The following is a 25,405-nucleotide window of genomic DNA, read 5'->3' as shown; positions in this document are numbered from 1 at the left end:
ATGCAATAAAATTCAGATAATCTATATCTGAGACTAGTTTTAAGGGTTACTCCTTTTCTTTTTTAAAATGTTCTTTTGATTGCATTTCTTGCCAGAATAACAGATATAGAAGTAATATTTTTTAGCATGAGCTAGTACCATGTACAGACTCAATTACTGAATGGATAAACATATAAATAAACGTACAAATAGCAACTAATAACACAAAATGCTTGAATTCAGGAAACCACACAATATTAGGGAATTCCAATATTAAATACTACATTAAAGAATTCGGTCCGCTAGGGGTTCAAAGTTCACATGATTGTATATGAAGGCTTCATTTGATCAGCATCATTCTAGATGAATATGTTATTCTTTATCAAATTTCCAGATAGCTGAAGTTTATTTACATCTTTAAGGCCTTATATTACCTAGTTTCCTGCTGTCTTAAGACAGAGAATACTATCCATGTTTTCTTGAAGACTGAGATCACCATGACCAGCCATAACTGTAACTATGCTGGAACACACAGCACAATTCAAACTGCATTTTAAATGTAGTATATTCTTTGCTGTCAAATGTGACGTTTTATGGATAGCACCATGTTTCCCAACACGGCAACCACCTTGTACCTTTCCCTCCTCCCTTATCCTTTTCTGTTTCAGCTTTTAATCCACACTGGGTAGAGAAACCAGAAAACAGGTTAGGCCCTTGATGGTAAGGGGGTGAAGTATTTTCCAGGAAGAGTTTGAGTTCCAGCACAGCTTCAGGGCTGGGACTTTTTGGCTTGTGTAAAATTAGGGTACAGGTATCACTGTAGCTGAGCTTGTATGGTTTAGATTATTAAAAGTCTGGCTTCTAACTAAGGGGGGGATAAATTAGTATTTAATTATTATAAAACAGTGATACTTTTGTGTTGATATATATAGCCTTTAAGCCAATCCAATTAACTGGCCAAATGGAGATCAACTGGATCATCTTAACTGAGAATGGTTTCTGGTTAAAAAAAAAAAACTCTGTAAAACATGAAAGAGCACTTTAGCACTTGGAAGGAAAGAGGTATGAGTGCTTCAGGGGTTCTGTGGACTTGCACAGGAACAACAGGACTTCAGAATGGAATTACCCTACATTTTTTCCCACCTAAGAAGTCATCCGATGTAGGAAGGAGAAAGAAGCCAACTCCAAAAAATTCTTTCTTCAAGCAGTAATACAGAATTATACAATTTTCAATAGTTGTAAAAACACCAAAAAACCCACACACCGTATCTTAGTAATTTCACTAACTAACCTTGCTTAAGTATACCAAACTTTAATACTATTTTGAAATTGGTATATTTATGCTGTATTTTTGGAAAAAGAAATCTACACAGTCTTCACAAAAAATAATTTCGAGGTTGCGTATCTCAAGCAAGGACACTCGCTGGGAATTCCCACATGAAGTTTGATTTGGAGTGGCGTGATCACCCCCTAAGAAGCACTGTTTGAACAGGACAGGGTAGTGGCCATCCACAGGAGGATGGCAGGAATGGAGCCAAGAGCACCCTATTGGGAGAGGAAGAGACTTAGGTCCCAAATGATGACCTGAGCCGAGAGCTCCAGCACAGAGCCAAGCAGCAGTTGCTGCCTTACCTGGTTTCTGTATAACTGCGTTGCAAGCATTTGCAATTTCTTCTCTCTTTGCTTCATCTGGGTATTGATTCTCATTGAAGTAACTGCAGAGGCAACCAATTAAGACACAAAGTTTGTACTTTTAAAAACTGTGCTCTCCTTAAAACACCAGCCCACTGAAAAAGATGTTCTTCTTTAGGATGTAACATTAGAGTGTTTGGTCCAGCCTGTCCAATGGAATTTTCTGTGAGGATGGAAACGGTCTGTTCTGTACTGTCCAACAGGGTGGCCACTACTCACATGTGGCTGCTGAGCCCTTGAAATGAAGCTGATGTGGTTGAGGAAAGGAATTTTTAATTTGATTTAATTTTAGCAAATTTAAATTTAAGTAGCTGCATGTGACTAGTGGCTTCTATATTGGATAGTACAGGTCTGGCCGCTGCTAGGCTTCATTAAAAGATGTCCTTGAAAAAAAAAGTTACTTGTGATATGGGTGGCTGGTTGAAATCACAGAGTTCTGTTATTAAGGCACTGGTAACAATAGGACTCTCTTTGCGTGTCATGTTTGTAGTAGCAAAAGTTGGAAATTACCCAATTGTCCCATCAGTAGGAGAATGACAGAACAAATTATGGGACATCTATATTTATACATAGCTATTTAAAAATGACTAGAAAAACTATCCATTGGCCTGGAGCGATGTTTATGACACAGTCCTAAGTGCGAAAAACAATCTGTAGAATAATGTGCATGTAAAATTACTGTTAAGAAATTTGAAAAATTCCTGTCTATATGTACTTAAATTTGCATGGATAAAAGCTGGAAGGGTACACATCAAGCTTGATTACCTCCTTGTGGGAGAAGGGGATTCATAGGAGGAAATTTAAACATTTCTTAATTTATTTTTGCCTTTTCCCCTATGTTAAAAAAGCATATATTAGGGCTTCCCTGGTGGCGCAGTGGTTGGGAGTCCGCCTACCGATGCAGGGGACACGGGTTCGTGCCCCGGTCCGGGAAGATCCCACGTGCCGCGGAGCGGCTGGGCCCGTGAGCCATGGCCGCTGAGCCTGCGCGTCCGGAGCCTGCGCTCCGCAACGGGAGGGGCCACAACAGTGAGAGGCCCGCGTACCGCAAAAAAAAAAAAAAAAAGCATATATTACTTCTATACAATAGTCCTTAAAGAAATTAGGCTTACTGAACCCACCCCTAGTATGAGCAGATCTGTGAGGCTATATGTGGGAACAGAATGCTTATTAGCAGTACCTGTTCTGTCATCTGTGAGTTTAAAACAAAGAAAAACAGAAAAAGTGGGCTTCCCTGGTGGCGCAGTGGTTAAGAATCCGCCTGCCAGTGCAGGGGACGCGGGTTCGTGCCCCGGTCCGGGAAGTTCCCACATGCCGCGGAGCAACTAAGCCTGCGAGCCACAATTACTGAAGCCCACGCGCCTAGAGCCCGTGCTCCGCAACGAGAAGCCACGGCAATAAGAAGCCCACGCACCGCAACGAAGAGTAGCCCCCGCTCACCGCAACTAGAGAAAGCCCACGTGCAGCAACAAAGACCCAACGCAGCCAAAAATAAAATATAAATAAATAAATAAATATATAAAAGACAAAAAAGAAAAAGTGAATTTCTGTGCTTTGAACCTGGAAACTTAAGATCAGGAAATGATTCCTTGTCAAATTCTAGTACCTCTCATCTCCTCAGGGGCTTCCCTTCCCCCAGAAAGCAGCTTTCCCATTCCTTCACCCTCTGTCTGCACTGGTGAAAATGCCATTCTACTGGGAATAAACACTGGAGGCCCCTAACCCTTCCTGTGAATCCCCAAACCCGCCTTCCGCAAGGCCACTCCTCTCCCCTGAAGCCCTCTCCATGAGACCATCCTTCACTGTAGTCCTGACACAGCAGCTGCCATCACCAAACAGCCTATCATTTTCTAAAATATAAGCGACAGAACTATATCATCCAGTTTTGTCAACTACCACCCTCCACAAATGGTCTCCTGCTTAAGTCCAAGATTTAAGCATCTCTTCCCACATGACATTCTGCTATCATTTTTAGGGCTTCCGTGTTCATACTGAGAGTTCTTCCAATCTCTGCTCCACTTCCACATTCCTACTGACCTTTATCTTTACTCCACTTCTGCTATTTACTTGGGCAAAGACACTCTGGATTAGTTTCCATTAACCAGCATCACGGGCATCACCTGGCAGCTTGTTAGAAAGGCAGAATCCCAGACCCCACTTCAGACTAAATCAGAATCCGAATGTTATCAAGATCTCCAGGTGATTTGAATGCACATTAATGTTTGAGAAGCACTGGATTAGCTCATTCATTTAAAATTCAACAACAAAGACAACAAAAGCAGATATTAAGTACCTAATGTTATGTGCATCCACTGTGGGTAAAGAAGAGAATTAGTTTCTGACTTCAAGGAGTTTATAATCTACTGAAGACACATATAAATCAGTGCACTTGTGATAAAATTCCACAGGATGTCTGAACAGAGCAGAGTTCAGACAGACGAAGGTGTGCTCAGTGTTGCTGAAAGACCTGGCAGAGGAAGTGCCGTCTGAGTTAGGTCTTGAAGGTGAACAGGAGTTTGCAAGGCAGAGGAGAGGAGGAAGAACATTTCATGCAAGGGAAAGAGCATGAGCAAAGGCAAAAGGCAGACAAAAGCCTTGAGGATTCTGGGCACAGAGGAGCGTTCAGTGTGGTTAGAACATGGGGAAGAAATGAGGAGACACGAGTCTGGAAGAGGAGGGTGGGGCCAGCCTGTTCTGTGAGTAGTACAGACTTCCCCCTGAAATAGCAGTTTTCAGGCCACACAGAGATACACTCCCGTCTGTGTTTGAGAACGATAACATGTCTTCAATACTCAACCCGATGATCTGAAATAATTCCCCAATCAACCTTCTACTCACCTGCTCCACCTCTCCAAAATAATTTTTTCTTCACCTTCTTTATAATCTCGAATCCTTTAAAACCCTACTCCAACTTTAGAAATCTGTTCGTCTATTACTCTTCTTCTGACCTCACCTCTCATTTTTCAGCCTGAACTCCATGGCAAGCTGAATCAACTGTATCTCTTAGGAGAAATGCTGATTATTCAGCGTTTCTGTCCTTCCACCATACCTATCCAGCCAATCTCCCACCCTGCAGAAAGCACCTTCCTCTTGTTTTCTTCCATCCTTCTCGCAGGGTACCAGATGTTCCTGGACAAAGTCATAAAATAGGGCCAGTTGGTTTCTTTATAAATCTGTGCTTTTCAGCCTGAACTGGGCCCCTCATTTCTGTGGGGAATGCTTTTTGTCCTTCTAGCCACCTGTCTTTCATACTCCATCTTTAGCGCCCACTCACCCGAGACCTTTCCACTCGGAAGTCCCGAGCCCTCAAACCCACTACCGTCACTCTTCTCGCAGATGCCCTTGCCTCCTCTTTTACCAAGATGGAGGTTATTAAATATGAGTTTGCTTAATGTTTTTAGCTTCTCAACTTCTACACGTCTCTGAGTCACTGCACATTCTTCTCTTCGTCTCATGGCAGAGGAAGATGCGTTCTCCTCTTCAAGGTCTACTTCTCCACCTGTGTCTTTGATCTCATCACCCCCACCCTCATTCATTTTCTCAACTCTCTCCTTTCTTTCTTGCATACCCCTTCTTTTCCCTGCGCCCATGCAACTTACTCTATTTCACTGATTTTATGACGCACATTTCCTCATTATTATTATCTCTAAAATCTTATAATTGGTGGTGTCTGAAAATTAACTGGCAGTGTCCTCCCTCCACCCACACGCACCCCAGTACATAAATGAAAGGTGTGTCATACAGTCAAAGCCTTCTTAGATTTGATGGAATATGGTAGCTGCTAAGACCTAGAGGTCCCGTTTCAGTTACAGCTCAATGGCTACTACTTACTCCACCTCACTGTGGTAACTCCTCTTCCAAATTACTGCAAAGCCTGTGATTGACACCCTACTCCCTCTAATGTCTGATTCATATTCCTAATGTACATCTCTAGTCATGCCACTATTCTGTTCAAAAGTTTTTCAAGATTTATTATAGAGGTGTTTAGAGTTCTCCCCCAAACTACCTTTGCATCTTTGTCTGCTGCTACTCTCATATAGGCATGCTACAGTCTAGGAAAATGGAATAGCCTCGTCAAGCGCCTGCATCTCTGTGCCTTTCTCCTACCGGTGTATCTGTTTTTTTGCCTCCCTGCCCCCAAACCACCTTGTCTGTCTTTCAGGGCATTGCTCAAATATCACCTCAAAGGTAAATAATTTCCTTACCCCATGAACCCCACAGCATTGCATCTGTTTCTCTCTTACACCTTTTCCATCTTGTATTACAGTTATCACTGTACACCTCTCTGACTACACTGAAAACCACCTGAGGCCAGGGTGCCAAGTCTGACCCATCCCCATACGCACACCTCATTGATGATATGCGCTCCTCAGTAACAATGGAAAAGTCCCCACCAGCCCAGGGTAGGGGCCTCCAGAAGAAATGGATATCACTGTAAATGAACGGTTGACCATCAGGGGTATAGAGTTACTGCAACAGGGTCTTGAAGGGTACATACTAAACTGTTACAAGTGATGATTATCTCCTGGGAGCAAGAATGCTGGGGGCAGTGGGTAGAAGAGAGAGAAATATTGGTGGTAATTAAGATCGGTTTTCACATTCTGCTTTATATACTTCTCTGTTGAATTTCTGAAGTGAACATATGCTATTTTCAGAATTTTTTTTTCTTTTTTTTTTGTGCGATACGCAGGCCTCTCACTGTTGTGGCCTCTCCCTTTGCGGAGCACAGGCTCCGGACGCGCAGGCTCAGCGGCCATGGCTCACGGGCCCAGCCGCTCCGCGGCACGTGGGATCCTCCCGGACCGGGGCACGAACCCGTGTCCCCTGCATCGGCAGGCGGACTCTCAACCACTGCGCCACCAGGGAAGCCCAGAAATTTCTTTTTAATAAAAGAACTTTGGGAAAACATTCAGACAATTAAGGACTAGCTTACTGATTAATATAACTCCATAAACAATTTATGTTTGGAAAGTATATCTGGATTGGCTAGAAAATATTAGGTTTGTGATTGCCATTCTAGTGACTAACAGAATAAAACCAGAGTATTTCTGGAAGTTAAATAACAATTTGCAGTAATTCATGGCATATATGATTAATGAGTTTAAAAGTTTTTTAAAATCTTATTTAATTTGTATTTTTAGGATTTCACTATATAAAATAAAGTCAGAATAAAAATAAATTGGGGGCTTCCCTGGTGGCGCAGTGGTTGAGAGTCCGCCTGCCGATGCAGGGGACACGGGTTCGTGCCCCGGTCCGGGAGGATCCCACATGCCGTGGAGCGGCTGGGCCCGTGAGCCATGGCTGCTGAGCCTGCACATCTGGAGCCTGTGCTCCGCAACGGGAGAGGCCACAACAGTGAGAGGCCCGCGTACCGCACAAAAAAAAAAAAAAAAAAAAATTGGTAACGTCTTCCAAATTAAAGACTCAAGAATATAATTCACTAACTATAATTCTAAATCTCTAAGCCTGGCAATTAATACTTTCTTTGCTGTTAAAGACCTATTATTTTTATAATTAAGAAATGTAGGCCTATTGAATATTTCAATTTTCATTAAAATGTGCTACCACAGCTGGAGGTGTGTACACTGGACTGTGAGCACCACTTTTCATCTTTTTATAATGTTTCAATGTTTAAAAAATGTTAATTAAATATAGATAGTATAATCTAAACTGATAAAATGATATATTTTAAGATACTTCATGGTAAATATTTAAGTTTAAAATGTAATAGTTAAAATTTTTTTGCAAAAAAATTACGAAGCTCTTAAAGCTTTCTTCTTGGTCATGGTGGGAGGGGTGGCAGACAGACACACAGTACTGATGTAAAGTGGAAGAGTTTTTACGAAAGACAGAGGTAGGCCAGGAAACAAAATATTCAACAAATAAGTATTACATAAGTGTGAGTATGTACTTGAGTAGACGTAAGTTCAACACATGGCCCTGACTGTAACAATATACAGTTCAGTTGAAGACGTCAGGTTTAAAAAAGTTAAACAATAGGAGTTAAAGAAACGGTCAAAACAGTAAAACTGTGACAAACCAGAATACATCTAGCTGCTAATTAACTATATAAGTGATACATTAAATAAATTCAGGTTAGAGAGATCTCTCTATGGACTGTGCTGATCTGGGAAAGCTCACTGATTTGGACAGGCTTCCGAGGGATGCAGAGGCCCCAGGCATTGGACAGGAAAGGGCAAAGTTATCAGCAAAGACAAAAATACAAAGGTATAGAAACCTAAGATGTGCCTGGAAGACAGAAGGCAACTAGTAATGCAATCTGATTAGACTAGAAGGATTAAACGTAGGGTTTGCCTGAAATAGTGCTATTATCCTGGATTATTAACAAACCCCCCTCTCATTCCCCTAAAGTATCCCACTTAGACAATAAATTACATGGTCACCCCAGGACCACATCACATTATTGACTTATCTGAATTTAATGTTAACTAAAATCCCTACGTCTTTTTCACATGCGCTCTGTGTTCTGGATATTGTCAAAACAAAGGAAGCTGAATCAAAGAAAATAATAACTACGGTTTCTATCTAGTTACTTACAAGAGGAGCTATCTAAGCCCAAGGAATCTGCTTGGCATGTAACAGACATTCAGTAAGTAAGTGTCTGATCAAAAGATGGCTGAATAAATGACACATGAAAGAATGAATGAATGAAAGTAAGAAACAGAGGTGAAAACAGCAAACAGTAGTTTCAGTTAAGGCCTTTAGTGAAACCAAGAATACCTCTTTCAGGAGAAAGCTAGTTGGGTTCTCACCATACTATACACTGTCTTCTCTAAGTATATTCAGATATAGCTGTTACAATTACATTAGTATAGTGTTTATTTCTGAACTATACATAACCAATAGACTATCAATGAAGTTGGGAAATAGGTCTAATGACTTCGATATTTAGACATAATTAATCATTCATTTAGTCACCCCCAAATGTTGACTGAGTCCTAGTTTATACCAAGCAATTGGCAAAATGGTGGCAAAAGATGAACCATGCAAAGCCTGCCAGTGTAATCACTGGGGCTGTATGTATGTAACAAAACACATTATAAAGTCCACTGTAAAATGGACTCTATTAGTGGTATGAATGTAGTATATGGGAGTAGAGAGGAATCAACAATTGTGCACGCTTCTTGGAGACAGATCATAGAGGGTGGATAAAGTGAAATAACCCAAGGCAGAGGAAGCAACATGTAAAAGAAAGGGGGTCATGAAAGACCTTAAAATGTTCTGAGAATGAGGAGTTCAGTGTGGATGAAATATACATGAGATGGGGAGACTGGGGATCAAACTAAAGAAAAATATTGGGTCCAGATTTTAAAGAGTATGATAGAGTTTGCACTTAACTTTTTTGGCAACTGGAAGCAAAGGTTTTTAAGCAGGGGTATTATATGATCAAACTTATTTTGTAGGGCAGTATCTCTGGTGATACTAGAGGCAAAAGCCAGTTAGGCAGCTGTGGTAACAGCTGAGGAGAGGATCTGAAGTAGGCTAAGGCATGGAAATAGAGAGGAAAGATGAGATTAGAGACATTTCGGGGGCTTCCCCGGTGGCGCAGTGATTAAGAATCCGCCTGCCAATGCAGGGGACACAGGTTTGAGCCCTAAGTCTGGGAAGATCCCACATGCCGCGGAGCAACTAAGCCCGTGCGCCACAACTACTAAGCCTGTGCTCTAGAGCCGGTGAGCCACAACTACTGAGCCTGCGTGCCACAACTACTGAAGCCTGCGTGCCTAGAGCCCGAGCTCCGCAACAAGAGAAGCCCCCACTCGCCACAACTAGAGAAAATCCACACGCGGCAACAAAGACCTAATGCAGCCAAAAATTAAAAAAAAAAAAAAAAAAAAGAGAGCGAGAGAGACATTTCAGGATGGTAATAAAAATTCAAGACAGCCTTGCTTCCTGGGTTTAGGCACCCCCTCCCTGCCCCACCACCAAAAGAGACAGCTTTAGGAACAGTACTCACTATTCATTATTCACCTTCAAGCATTTTAAGCTTAAGTTATGTCAAAGGAATAGATATTTCTACTGTTACCAGGTGGATAAATTGTAGGAGAACTTGGTTCTAAGACTCTAAAAGGGACCTGTTTCTGAAATATACTTCTTCTGTCCCATATAAGAATGTTTATAGCCCTACACATTTTATAAGACAAAAAAGGGAAAGAGATGTAAACAGAAATCTACAGGAAGTAATATAAGAGTGATAAAATAAATCCTAAGGGCACTACACTTTTATAGACAAAGGACATTGTCAGCTGAGTGATCAGTGAGTATCTTCACAGAGGGAAACCAAATGATCGCTTTGCAAGACCCTGACAGCAAAGACTTAAAATGAAAAGTGGAAAAATAATTTACATGAGATGAGAAACCATAAGCTAGTAACAAATTGAAATGTCCTTGAGGCACCTTCATTTCAGTAACACTAAGTCTATAAAAACTGCAGCCAGAAAGTTCCTCCTATTGTGTCTTGGTGAGCATATAGAAGACAGGGAATGGCTCTCTAAGCAAGGGATAATGCCATGTAAATGAACTTTTTTTTTCCTTCTGTGCCTTTAAGTGAACTCTCCCTCCTGAAGAGATATTTAAACCTCACCATTTTAGTAATTCAAAATAAGGTTTCAGGATTGTCATACACTGCTCACTATCTACAATCCAGTGTGCATTTCTTCATCCCTAAGTAAAACTACTGGGTGGAGGGCAGGAAAGAGAGTAACATTAAACTAAGATACTTTGGAACCTAATTGTCCCATCTCCTCTCTGAGAGCATCTATGTGTTAAATGATCTTCAGCAACAAACAAAATAATTTAAAATTTTCTTTTTTGGGGGGGGGTTGTTTTTAAACAACAGAGTGAAAGCAGAGATGAAAGAAATGGGAAAAGTTTCTTTAAGTACAGCAACTCTCTTTTGTTAATCCATAAAGGTCTAAGGAAGGAACATCATCCTCAGTTCACTTACACACCTGGACAGTGATATCCTACATTTTATCCAAAGATCTCAAAGACCCTCTGATACTAATCATACCTAAAAATATCCCTGAAAAGTCATCAGGAGTCAGAGAGACATAAGAGGGGCAGAACTATAAATCAACTATGCATAGGGCTCTTCATCATTCACTGTGGACTTCAGGACAATAAGGGACTTTGAAAGATTATTCACCGATCAACTTCCACATTTGAGAAATGGAGACAATGACAAGCTTACACTTAGTAAGCTCCCCAAAGTTACAGAGCTGGCTGGCATTAGAGACAAGCTCCTTGACTTCCAGGCCCATACTCTTTCCACTCCTGCTTACTAAAGAAGTCGCTGGTTGTAGTGGGTTGAAGAGTGTCACCCGAAAATTCATGTCCACCTGGAACCTCAGAAAGTGATCTTATTTGAAATAGGGTCTCTGCAGATGTAATTTTGGGAAGGATCAAAATGAGGTCAAGCTGGGCCCTAAACCTAACGAGAGTGTCCTTACAAGAGGAAAAAAAAAAAAAAAAAAAACACAATCAGAGAAGACAATGAGGAAATGAAAGCAGACACTGGAGTGATACATCTACAAGACAAGGAATGCCAAGGACCTCTGACAACTGACAGAAGCTAGAAGAGCGGTGTGGGAGGGTTTCTACCATCAGAACCTCCCAAAGGAACCAACTCTGCTGACGCCTTTTGTTCTAAGCCACCCAGTTTGTGGAAATTTGTTATGTCGGCCCTAGAAAACGAATACTCTGGGTAAACAGAATCAGTACAAAAAGAATGGATAGTCTTAAGAGATACTGTGATTCAACTATCATAACTTGATGGACATTATTTCACTATAGAAATACACCTGGCAAGTAGACTGGAATAAGCAGCTATTTCTGTAAGTAAGTAGTCTGTCAGCAGCTGAATAAGGCATTCTTTGAAAGTCTGGTCAAATACAGAACAATTCTAACTTCAATTCCCTTTCCTCCTGTAATCCAAACTGGACTGCTACCCTTCTTTTTTTTTTTTTTTTTTCTTTTTGAGGTATGCGGGCCTCTCACTGTTGTGGCCTCTCCCGTTGCGGAGCACGGGCTCCGGACGCGCAGGCCCAGCGGCCATGGCTCACGGGCCCAGCCGCTCCGCGGCATATGGGATCCTCCCAGACCGGGACACGAACCCGCATCCCCTGCATCGGCAGGCGGACTCTCAACCACTGCGCCACCAGGGAGGCCCCTACCCTTCTTTTGATGCTTAACACTGTCCTCCATTTGAACAGTTTTCATACTAAACCCTCAATTCAAAGCTTTATTAACTTTTTTAGATTGGCTACTTCATGATAATGGAGATAAGAGATTGCTGTATTCATCTGTATCTTTACAATGAGCGCAGTGTTGACTTTTTAAAATCTTGGAACAGTAAGTACAGATAAATATTTCTGTAATACAACAGAGATTATCAATATTAAAAAATCTGCTAAGAGGGGCCTCCCTGGTGGCGCAAGTGGTTGAGAGTCCGCCTGCCGATGCAGGGGATACGGGTTCGTGCCCCGGTCTGGGAGGATCCCATATGCCGCGGAGCGGCTGGGCCCGTGAGCCATGGCCGCTGGGCCTGCGCATCCGGAGCCTGTGCTCCGCAACGGGGGAGGCCACAACAGTGAGAGGCCCGCATACCGCAAAAAGAAAAAAAAAAAAAAAAATCTGCTAAGAGATGTATAATAAAACAAGTATACTAAAACTATGGTAGAATCTAGGTGATAACTGTAAAATTCTTCCAGCCCTGCTGTACATTTAAAATTTTTCACAATAAAATATTGGGAAAACAGTAATTGGTAACATTAATAAGATGATAAAATGCTAGGAGCATCTCCATTAAATCAGAAACAAGGCAACAGAGCTCACCATCCCCAATACAACCTTTACTTTTGTGACAATTTAATGTTTTTTTTTCTGAAAGTCTTAGTACAATAAGGCATGAAACAGAATTAAGAAACAAATTGGGAAGGAGAGCCACAAAAATATCAATTGCATATTATATTATACCAAGAAAGCCAAGGGATAAATTCAAATTGCCTCAGAAGTAATCAATCAGGTGGCTGGGTACTAAACAGGCCAACAAAAATATCAAAACTTTCCTATGCATCAATAATAAGCAATTGGACAACCTAACAGAAAAAAAGGCATCTATTCATGAGAGCAAGAAAAATGAGAATTAAAATAAAAACGCCTAACAAGAAATATATAGAAACCATACAAAAAACTAAAAAATGTTATTCATTTTGCTGATAGGTATAAAAAAGATACAAGAAATGAGAGGCATATAACACATTCCTAGATAAGAATGAATAATATGACAATGTCATTTCTTCCCAAATTAATTTTTAGGTTTAACTTCAATGAAATTTAACTTCAATCACATATTTTTCTTCCCTCTTTTTTTCTCAGTGGGAGTGGTATGAGTCAACAATACTATTTGAATGTTTGCCTGAAAAAACAGATGAAAATGGTTAAGAACATTTTGAAAACCGTAATAAATAGGCTCTCTCTTGTCAAATATTGTGGAATTATATGATAATCAGAGCTGTGGTTCAAGAATTGTTGATAAGATCAATAGAACCAACAAATATAATAACTTTATATGCAAGAAAGAAAGAATTTTAAATCTAAGAAGAAAGGGAGAATTGGCTCTCTGGAAAATAAGACCAAACTAGACCTTCACCTTATAAACCCAATATTTTATGACTAAATGTAAAAGAAAACATCTGAATGAGGAAGCATACGTGACGGAGGCAGTCACACAAGAACAAAAGCACTGGATTTATCTACATTTAAATAAAAAATTAAATAAATTCCAAATATATAGCGGAAAGGGTTAATGATCTCATTCTACAAAGAGTTAACATACAAGCCAATAAGAAAACATGAATACACAATAGAAAAATGGGTAAAGGAAAAGAACACCAAAAGATGAAGTATGAATGATTAATAAACATGTTAACATATTTAGTCTCACTAGTAATTAAAGAGAAGTTTAAATGTAGACAAAACAGTTCTTTTCACCTACCAAATAAGTAAAATGAAGCTGATTTTCACTCACTAAAAAGATTATGGTATGCAGGGAAGGCAGGCTGTGGTGACAGGAGCAGTGCATGCTCAAGGCCACTGTTGGTGATGTGAATAAATTCAGCTTTTTGTAGGGAGCTGGTAATATAGTCAAACATATCATTATTCTTAAGACAAAAGGTAAGAACAAGGGTGTCTGTGTCAGTACTATTTAACAGGGCAAAACTGGGAAGACTTTAAATGTCTAATAAAATAATAATGGTTAAATATGATTATGGTATAGGCATTTGAAAAAAAAGGAGCCATTTAAAAAACTCGTGTTTTCAAAGAGTACTAAATGACATTGGAGAATGTCAGTGGAAAAAAAAGCAGTTTACAAAACTAGATATGAGTTATTCTAATTGTGTTTAAAATACAGATAAGATAGAAACACTAAATGTAAATGTACCAAAATATTTTTTGTGGGTATTTATGAATGGAAATATTATTTTCTTCTTTATACATTGTTTTCCAAATAGTTTACAATGTGTTACTACTAAGTTTCTAATAAAAAATGCTACCCCAAATAAAAATAAACTGGGTTATGTAATATTACAAAAACCTAACTCTGATTAATTTTATAACTGCTTTTCAAAATACTTTTCTTTCTTTTACCATCCCTGTATCTGTTTACAAACTGGCAACATAAGCAGTTATGAAGTTAGGACCTGAGCTAGCTAGATACAGCTGTCAACGCAAATGTCCAACTGCAGGGGACTGGGTAACAAATTATGGTATATTCTTATACAAAATTCTTTTGCTTAGAAAGATATATAGATATATACATAACACAGAAAAATGGCTAAAAAGAAACATACCAAAATGTTAATGATTATCTCATTAAGCGCATTTTAATTTTCCTCTTTATATTTTCTTGCATTTCTCCATTTTTTATATAAGTATGTGCTTATTTTGTAATTAAAAAGGCGTTATTTGAAAATAAAGTTTGCTGTCCCAAAGCATGAACAAAATAGAACTGCATAAAATTATTTTTAAATAATAAATGTCTTAGTTTTTCTTAATGCCTTTTGGCAACAAACAAATTCACACTTTAAACATCTGTTTTGCAAACACACTAAAGTATGACAAACAAAAGATGTTCTACACTAATGTATTTTTTTATAAATAAAAGTTCACTTCTAATTCTACAGAATTAAAATAAATAATGGCTCCCTCCAAATCAGACTTTTGTAAGGTTCACATGACCTTCCAAGCAAAAGCTAAAATATGAATGAGTTCTATTATAGAAGAAGCTGTAAGTTTTCGAGACTTTGCCGCATCTTAAAGTTTTAGAATAGAAAAGCCTGTGAAAAGGGGAGACTTTAAGTGGAAAAATTAGTATTGGCCTATGAAGAGATTAAAGGATTCAGATATGAGAAGTTGAATTTTAGAATCCCAATTCATAAATGCAATGGAATCCCATAACACTGTTCAGTACACATGGTTTTAGATATACCACAGAGTAGATCCTGACAAAGAATGAAAGGAGACTTGACTTGCTCAAGGTCACACAACCCAGAACTCAAGTTTCCTGACTGAGTTCACTGGCTCAAAGGGCTCACAGGAATGGTGGTCATTATTTGGCTATGACATAGTATTGTTTCAGACTTCCTTTAAGACACAAATCTCTGTAGCAATCAATCACCTAAATCAAACTCCTACAAATTTCACAAGTGCTCCCAGAAGCAAAGATGTGACAGCATTAGTAAGATACCCATGACAGCCCCAGGACCGCAGCTATACCTAGGGGCTTTTTCCTCCTGGGAAAGGAAATCTAGTTGCTCTGGAGACAACCATAATAACACTGAGCTACCTTTTTTTCCCCTGGGCAGAGGAGAATTTAATAAACTCTAGGACTTCTCCTTTGAAACACAACACCCATATACATTTAAAGACTATGTATATAGCACAGTTTATCTACTGTAGAAGAGTTAGTATGATCTCTTCAGACACTAGCACCGAAAAAAGCTTCCAAGTCCTTCTTGGGACGGCCTTTCTTCACTAATGTAAAAAAGAAAATTCCATACACGATACAATTATGGATACCATGTATGAAACGTGCCCTAATACAAAATTTTCATCTCCCGAGGTCCTTCACTGCAAAGATTCTATGTTTAAATGTTATATTTACTTGCAGCAGCCTAACTACCACTAGACCTTACTTGCTATTTAATAGATTTCAAGACTAACAGTGAATTTAGGAACTGAGTTTTTAATACATTTTAGCCTATCACTAAGCCTTAGAAACAACACAGGCTATCGTTTGTCCAGTGACATGCAGCCCTAAATGAAGTCCTACCACAGGAGAGATTTGGTGTGAGTTTTATTACTACTTGACAATATAGAGCAAGTTTTCCTTCTAATATGTATTACCTTTTTAGTCATCAGTCTTTCTATGAAGACTGTGAAAAGAAGAATGGAGACAATTTTCTGGAGACATCAGGCAAAACAGTAAAATTGACAAATTCTAACCACCTTAAAGAAAAACAACTGAGAAATGGTATGGTATTTCTCTTGAAACATGTCTCTTGATTACATACCACTGAATTCATTAAATGTTTGCTCAACCCTCCATTTTATTTTAATAAGAAAAAGAACATGCACAAGAGGGCAGTGTTTGGTTTTGCTGGTCCATGGATTTCCTAGTTTCCTAATGAAACTACCAAATGTGAGTGATAATTACATGAAGTTCATACCAGTGGAAACTGTGGTACCTTGGAGAGTGAACTGCATCTACCAGAACTTACACTGTCAAAGCATGAAAGCTGGTATGCCCCTTGCTGCCTCTACTTCTGGCTGGAAGCAGCTGTATCCTCCCCTCTGTTCTGATAGCCTTTGCTAGTAGAAATTAGGTTTACAAAAAAGATTTGTAAGGTGATCTGGAATTAAGTTTCTTACATTTGGTGTACAAGTTGTCCTGAGGCAGGGAGCCTGTTTTTAAATATAAAGCACTGAATTATAAACTGGCCACTTACCAATCTTGACACTACTGACCAACAGTTTACTATAATATGAAGATCAATAGAACAAGACTGATAAAAATCAATCCACTGTCTCCCGCATGGTTTTTTGTTTTTATGATTAATACTGTGCTTCTGCAAAATGACTACCTCTACCATAAAAGGATATGGTCTGTATCTAAAATGAGAACTTGTCCTCCTGGGGGAGGTCTCAATAAATAGCAAACCAAACATGGCCAACAGCATAGATTCTTTAGAGAATCAGAGGTACACTGGTTGGAGATTATTCTGATACCTCCCTGAAGAGGGAGAAACACAATACCTTGTACTTAAACGTACTTGCTACTTTCTCTTAAACCTACTTTTTAATCTCCTGTGTTATGGGTTTGCTGCTGTTTTTAGTTTAGTCAAATTACCCAGGATATACATAAATGACTGATAACTGCCTTTTAAAAAGTCGAATTAATTCTTATAACACTTGACAAAAAACATGCTACTTACATTAATATTGCCAGAACTGAAAGGTTATCTTACCAATTGTGCGCAAGATAAATAAATTTCTTCACAGCTATACAAGAGCAAATTTGGGATACAGTCATATTCCAAGGAAGGTATTTTGATGACAAACTAAGGTTTCTGCCCCCAGAAAGATGATAATTATAGGATAGTCTCAAAACGGTTAGAACTATAGGTCTGTCTGGCCTTTAAGTGGATGACGTGACAAAGTAGGAACCAATAAAACAGAATATTTGGATGAGGCACTATTATGATTGAGATTTCTATGGTACACAGGTTTTCAAAAAGACCACTTTTAGATGCTTTCTATCACTGAAATTACACGGTGCATGCACGCTTCTTCAACCAAAAGGCAACTAAAACAGAAGTAGAATATTTACCCACAAGTCCATATTCTACTAATTTGAGATCTTCAAACATCAAACACTTATACAAACCTTGGTACATGCTGTGAATGTTTAGTCTATCAACAATGATTTCCGAATGCACTATTATAAGGGCCATATCTGTCTTGTTAATCACTGTATCCCAACCTGTGTCTAGCATAAGGAGTGGTATGAAGTAGAAGCTCAATAAACATTTGTTGAGTTTATAAAAGAAAAAGCTCACTCATATTCTGTGAAGATTTTCTAGTTGGTCTGTAACCTGGTCTCCATCAGTATTAATATTTATACTATGATGTGTATAACTCTGCTTCTGGGATGAATCATATCTTTATTGGTGACTCCTTACATGCAACACCAATACTTACCAAACAACACTTCATTTCTTTGTAAACTGTGGCCACAGAACAACATGAGGAACATGGGGTCTTTGGTCCTGTTTAATTAGCTCAGGAACTAGAGAAATGAGGGGTCTGTTGTTTGCACAAAATGAAACTGCTGGCATATCTTCTATACAAGGATGGGGAGAATTTTTAATCAGCCTCAAAAAAATGGTGATAATTTCTCTTTTGGCTATTTCTGTTTGACCAAAAGGGAACCAGGAAGTATAATTTGCCAATTTTAAAATGCATTTAAGGACAGTTCATCTTCTTACTGGCGATGAGAAATGGATTGGGATAACTTTACCTGTCAATAAGTGGGAAAGTTTTGTTGTTTTTTTCCTCAAATAGTCTAATGGATTGAAATGAGGTCATGTTCAGGCTCCTGCTGTCTTAAATAAATGTTAAGAACTTCCTTCTATTTGCAGAGATACAGGAGGTGTAGTTCATTATGTTCCACCTGAGTCATTCCATAAGGAGTATTAAAGACGTTAAACTCTTTTTAAAATTCATCTTCCAGCATCCATTAATTCCAAAACTTATAATGTGTTCTTGCAGCATTTTCTATCCTAGGACAGCAATGACATCAGAAGAGAGGGAAAGGAAGACCAGCTTGCCAGGGGTTGCAGTGACGGCAAGGCGACCCTTAGGTTTTACAGGACCCAATTCCACTCCCACAAAGTGGGTTTTGTGGGGGAAAAATAGTACGGTGATCAGGCTAAGGAAAAACGACACTGAGGCCTTGAAAAGTAATTTTTCTGCTGTTTCTGAGTCATTTCGAGTGGATCACTTTAAATTATCGAATTACTGTTTCTTGCTGAATTGAACTGAAGGCCTTACAATTTTAACAAAATTAGAAAATACTGTATTACTCTACCCCAAGTCTAATATGTCTGGCAGGGGAGATGGGCGACACCACTTCCTAATTTTCTTAAAGTTGTAGGGTCTTCTTAAATAGTCAATTCAGTCAAGTTCAAGCAACACTTACTGATGTCAGACTTTATGCAGAGCGCTGTGCTAGCCTAGGAACCCGTTGGGTGTAACCAAACCCTTGTCTGCAGGGGCACATAAACTACGTCACTGAAGTACCAGGTAAAAGTGACTCAACAGATGGCAAAATAATTCATTCTGGTAGAGATATAGCTCAAATTTTCTTCCTAACAATGCACTGCTATAACAGAAGTCAGTAGGAAAATTAGATTCTATAATTTTATAATAATCCACCTTTATAATACAAGTCAGCAGGGGAAAAAATTGGGTCAAAAATGTTTAAATTGAAAATGCCTAGAATTTCAACATATTTCCTTGCCACATAGAAAAGGGAATATCATTTAGGCTCCTATCTTTAAAAAGGAAGACGATTTTCAAAACAATTTTTTTCTTTCTTTTTTTTGGTCACGCGACTTGCGGGATCTTAGTTCGCCGACCAGGGATTGAACCCAGGCCCTCTCAGCAGTGAAAGCGCAGAGTCCTAACCCCTGGACCACCGGGGAATTCCCAAAACAGTTTCAATTTTTTAATCCCAGGATGTTTTACAAATATTAGACACAAAAATCTACCTCTACCCTCCAAAATAATTTTGAGTCCCTGTCATAAAAGAACTATTATCAGTGCTTTATATGTGAGAGGAAAGTGGCACAAACAACCTAAAAAATGGCTTAAGAGAGTTTTAGAACAACCATATTTTGGCATGGATGCAAATATGAATGCTTGAGAAAGACAAATGCTACAACTGTGGCAAGACAAGGGTTTTCCACAATCTGGATACAACCTACTTCCCCAGCCTCACTTCCTGCCTGACTCACCATATACTCCAGTTACCTAATTTTTCATGCCTCTGTGCCTTTGCATATACTGCTTCCACTGCCAAGAATGCCTTTCTTCCTTTTCCCAACCCATCACAATCATACTGCTCTCCAGGACCCAGCTTCAGTGTCACCTCGGTGTTGTCTTCCCTCACACCTCTCTCCTCTATGTCCTACTGTACCTGGTGCCTATCTCTTCTGAGTTTTTTTAAACCTGACTCTTCCACTAGACTGAGACTTACTAGAGCAAAAGCTATCTTTAAATATGCTTCAGCACTCGTGTAGTGATTGGCACACAGGTGATTAATGACTTTCTTTTGAGTAAAGAAAGGCTACATAGACATTTATTGGCTGAGGCTGAGGAATACAGAAAATGGTAACTCTTCAGAAAATTCCACTTGAAGAAACCCAGAATTCTTTTTGAAAGTTCTTATTTGTTTAGTAGGAATATATTTGTTAAACACCTACTATGTGTGTCACGTACCACAGGTAGTACTTCACATGCACCACCATTCAGTATTTTTCTTATTATGTATGTATGTATGTATGGCTGAGTTCGGTCTTTGTTGCTGCACACGGGCTTTCTCTAGTTGCGGGGAGCAGGGGCTACTCTTCGTTGCGGTGTGCGGGCTTCTCTTGTTGTGGAGCACGGGCTCTAGGCGTGTGGGCTTCAGTAGTTGTGGCTCACGGGCTCTAGAGCGTAGGCTCAGTAGTTGTGGCGCACGGGCTTAGCTGCTCCATGTCATGTGGGATCTTCGCAGACCAGGGCTTGAACCCGTGTCCCCTGCATTGGCAGGTGGATTCTTAACCACTGCGCCACCAGGGAAGCCCTATTGTTCAGTGTTAAATCTCAGCACTCCTATGAGATAGGTTTGATTATTACTGTCATTTTATAGCAAGGAATTTGCCTAAGGATACACAGCTAGTGAGTAAGACAGTTGAGACTAGCACCCCAGTCTTTCTAACTAAAAATTCTGTTCTCCCATACATGACCCAGAATCGCCAAAGCAATCCTGAGGAAAAAGGACAAAGCAGGAGGCATAACCCTCCCAGACTTCAGACAATACTACAAAGCTACAGTAATCAAAACAGCATAGTATTGGCACAAAAACAGACATATCGATCAATAAAACAGAATAGAGAGCCCAGAAATAAACCCACACACCTACAGTCAATTGATCTTCCATAGAGGAGGCAAGAATATACAATGGAGAAAAGACACTCTCTTCAGCAAGTGGTGCTGGGAAAGCTGGAGAGCTGTATGTAAATCAACGAAGTTAGAACACACCCTCACACCATACACAAAAATAAACTCAAAACGGCTTAAAGACTAAATATAAGACATGACAACATAGGAACTTCCCTGGTGGTCCAATGCAGGGGGCCCAGGTTTGATCCCTGGTCAGGGAACTAGATCCCACATGCTGCAACTAAAAAAGATCCCACAACTAAAGATCCTGCATGTTGCAACTAAAAAGATTCCACATGCCACAATGAAGATCTCACACGCAGCAATGAAGATCCAGCATGCTGCAACTAAGACCCGGCTCAGCTAAATAAATAAATCAATTAATTAAAAAAAGATATATTTAAAAAAGAGACATGACACCATAAAATTCTTAGAAGAGAACATTGGCAAAACATTTTTGGACATAAATTGTACCAATATTTTCTTAGATCAGTCTCCCAAGGCAGTAGAAATAAAAGCAAAAATTAACAAATGGGACCTAATCAAACTTAAAAGCTTTTGTACAGCAAAGGAAACCATAAACAAAATGGAAAGACAAACTACGGACTGGAGAAAGTATTTGCAAATGATGTGATCAACAAGGGCTTAATTTCCAAAATATACAAACAGCTCACACAACTCAGTAACAAAAAAACAAACAACCCAGTTGAAAAATGGGCAGAAGACCTAAACATACATTCCTCCAAAGAAGACATACAGATGGCCAACAGGCACATGAAAAGATGCTCAACATCACTAATTATTAGTGATGCAAATCAAAACTACCAAGAGGTACCATACCACCTCACAACAGTCAGAATGGCCACCATCAAAAAGTCTACAAACAACAAATTCTGGAGATGGTGCAGAGAAAAGGGAACCCTCCTACACTGTTGGTGGGCATGTAAACTGGTGCAGCTACTATGGAAAACAGTATGGAGGTTCCTTAGAAAACTAAAAATAGGGTTGCCATATGATCCTGTAATCCCACTCCTGGGTATACATCCAGAGAAAACTGTGATTCAAAAAGATACATGTGGGACTTCCCTGGCAGGCCAGTGGTTAAGACTTCACCTTCCAATGCAGGGGGTGCAGGTTCGATCCCTGGTTGGGGAGCTAAGATCTCACATGCCTCGTGGCCAAAAAACCAAAACATAAAACAGAAGCAATACTGTAACAAATTCAATAAAGACTTAAAAAAAATAAAGTTAAAAAAAAAAGATACATGCACCCCAACACCCCAGTGTTCACTGCAGCACCATTTACAATAGCCAAGCATGGAAACAACTTAAATGTCTATTGACAGACGAATGGATAAAGAAGATGTGGTACATATACATACAATGGAATACTACCCAGCCATAAAAAGGAAGGAAATAATGCCATCTGCAGCAACCTGGATGGTCCTGGAGATTACCTTATTAAGTGAAGTAAGTCAGACAGGGAAAGGCAAATACCATATGATATCACTTATATGTAGAATCTAAAATGTGACACAAATGAACTTATCTACAAAACAGAAACAGACTCACAGACAGAGAACAGCCTGGTGGTTGCCAAGGGGGAGGTGGTGGAGAAGGGATAGATTCGGAGTTTGGACTAGCAGATGCAAACTAGTATATGTAGAATGGATAAACAACAGGGTCCTGCTATATAGCACAGGGAACTATATTTGGCATCCTGTGATAGACCATAATGGAAAAGAATATGAAAAGGAATATATGTATAGGTATAACTGAATCACTTTGCTGGACAGCAGAAATTAACACTATGTTGTAGATCAAGTATACCTCAATAAAATAATTTTTAAAAACAATCTGTGTTCTTAACCACTATATTATCAGAAACAAACAGAAAGAAAAAAACTAACATAAAATGTGCAAACTATTCAACATTTAGGGCAAACCATTTATTTAAAAGTTTTTTTGCTGCTCCCAATCTTTACCTTTGTATGTGTATTCCTTTTTCATTATTGTAATAATGCATTTTTTCTTCTATTGCTTAACATTATTTCTTTCACGGTTTTCTTCGAATTTACACAGGCCACATCCGTTACTTTACCACTACATTCCATGTAATAACTTAGTGGCTTGCTAAAAAGCTATCATGGTTAAATGTAAAGAAGTTAAAAAAAATTCACTGAATTTCCTATGTAAAGTCACTGTCTTGGTCATACACGTGGTCTCTGATCCCAGAAATGAAAAAGATATTTTCTTTAGCTAGTCCACTCAATTCAGCAGCAACATAACAAAGAAGAAAATAAGACATAAGTTTCTTTGCAGCTGTAAAATACTAAAGAAAGTTTTACTCTTAGAGATAAAATGAAAAATAGGAGAAGCAAATTTTTTTCTCAGCAGTGAGAAATGTTTTTAGTTTTTTCATTTTATAAGGAAGAAGGAAGTAATTCTCATTACCTATGCTGATAAAAGGTAGGTGAACAATGATTTCTTTGCATTTCCAGGTTGCAATACCCTTAAGGTATTTCATTACTATAAACAGAGAAATTGAGGGACCAAAGTACAAGCTGATTGCCAAACAAGGTGCCAAGATAAATTATGTGGAGATATATATATATATATATATATATATATATGAATGATGTCCTAGATAACTGGTCTTCTCATAGAACTCAGTTATCATGGAGGTGATCTTGTTCTTTGAAGTTAGTCTATTCATTCATGTAGTTATACAAAGCACCAATTATTTTTCAAAGATTTACTTCTAGGGTGAGAAGATTTTCCTAACAAAAGCCACAGTCTTAAAGGGAACAAAGGCTCCACACATAACAAGAAATTACTTAAAATCATACAGCAGTGCAATTTTGAGAATTATAAGGGCCCTTAGAAATTATATAACATTTACTAATTCTTTGAAAAATAAATATTAATTTGCTTTTTAAGTGAAATAGGAGAAAAATACTTTATTCAGTAAGTTTAAGAAAAACTAAAGCATATATTGGAGTTTACATTATGATCAACTAGGAAGCAACTAAGAAGAACACAGGTGGGAGGGTAGGAAGCATACTTAAAAGAAAGTGTGAGAAGAAGAAAGAAAAAGCTGAATAGAAATTTTTCTGGCAAACTAAAGAACAGAAAGTGAGGAACCTTGAGGAAGATATAGAAAGGAGTTTAGGAGGGAAAAAGGAAGATTAAGAGGGCCTGAAAGAAATAAGAGATGAATAAAGAAACACAGACAAGAAGACAGTTAAATGCAATAAGGACTTTCGTTTTATTCATCTTTGCATCCCAATTCTTAGCATACAGCCTAGCACATAGCAGACACTCAATAAATGTGTATCTAACAAAAAATAAGGAAGAGAAAGAACAGAAAAGATCAACATTATGCTTTAAAAAAATTTTATGGTTCATATGGCTATGGGTTCAAAATAAGCAACTTAAACTCATTTCTTCTGGAGTTTAGCAAGTTAATTAACTTCTTAATTCTTGTTTTAAAAGACAAACTGTTTGAACTAGATGATCTTTAGGGTCTTTTCCTTATTCTCTGCAGAAATGGTGACCAAATACAAGTAAATGAAATCAAGGGAAGGTTCTTAAATGTTGCTTAAACTGGATCAGTGGTCAGCAGATGCAATTTATATATTTTTGTACAACAGAGGTAAAATGGTCCCTTTATTGTTCACATGGCTCAAGCTGTCATTCAAAGAAACATCTGGATGGGTCTCAATCTCTCAGAAGAGCAATATTAGAAAAGCATTTATAAGCATTTCTGCTCCAATATTTTTGTGGCTAGGTGTAATCTTACTGAAATGGAAAGAGCCTCTTGCTCCATGGATTTCTGTATAATATGAATGATACCAAATGATACTGGGACACTACACTACACAAAATAATACAGAAGGATACTGCTAAGGAGGAAAAGGTGATTATTTTTCCCTTTTACAAAGTAATAGGATTCTCTTCAAGAGATAGAGTGCTTTTTTTAAAATGAGGGAAATTTTTACTAGGAGAACAAGCAATTATTTCTCCATTTTTACGGTAATTAGGAAACTGTCTAAAACTATATAAAGCAAAACAAGATAAAAACATTAAAAGAAAATGTGGCTTCATGACTTAAGAAAGATGAAGTGGAGAATACTTCCTGTGTAAAAAAATTTTTAAATCGCACAGTAGTAATTAAAGGTAATAAAACAATAATGGGAAGTGGTGCCATGAAACTAGGGCAGGTTAATACCATTTGAGACTACTATAAAAGAACACAGAAGAAACAGATCTTCCAGAGCCACTTCAAGTTTGAACCTATGCGACTCTCTGTCTTTATTTTAGTTACACATACAAAAGTGTACACCATATATCATCAAAATTCATCATATTTCAGAGTCAGAAGACTAGGAAAAGGAATGTTCCCTGCAGGTCAGGGTTTTGATGACTGGCAAAATACTAGCAAG

General features: G+C 38.6%; 1 protein-coding gene across 9 annotated transcripts in view; it reads right to left on the bottom strand.

Annotated features, from left to right (window-relative positions):
* HMBOX1 (homeobox containing 1) overlaps positions 1-25,405 on the bottom strand; it is a 177,182-nt gene that overhangs the window by 8,104 nt on the left and 143,673 nt on the right. For all 9 annotated transcript variants that reach the window (XM_082617673.1, XM_082617672.1, XM_082617678.1 and 6 more), the window contains one exon: positions 1,612-1,694. In XM_082617673.1, the coding sequence (XP_082473799.1) occupies positions 1,612-1,694 (83 nt within the window). The remainder of the gene's footprint in view (positions 1-1,611; positions 1,695-25,405) is intronic.

This window comes from Mesoplodon mirus (genome assembly GCF_964341445.2).
Source record: "Mesoplodon mirus genome assembly, chromosome: 1".
Classification (NCBI taxonomy): Eukaryota; Metazoa; Chordata; class Mammalia; order Artiodactyla; family Ziphiidae; genus Mesoplodon; species Mesoplodon mirus.
This window is presented reverse-complemented; position numbering and strand designations above follow the sequence as displayed.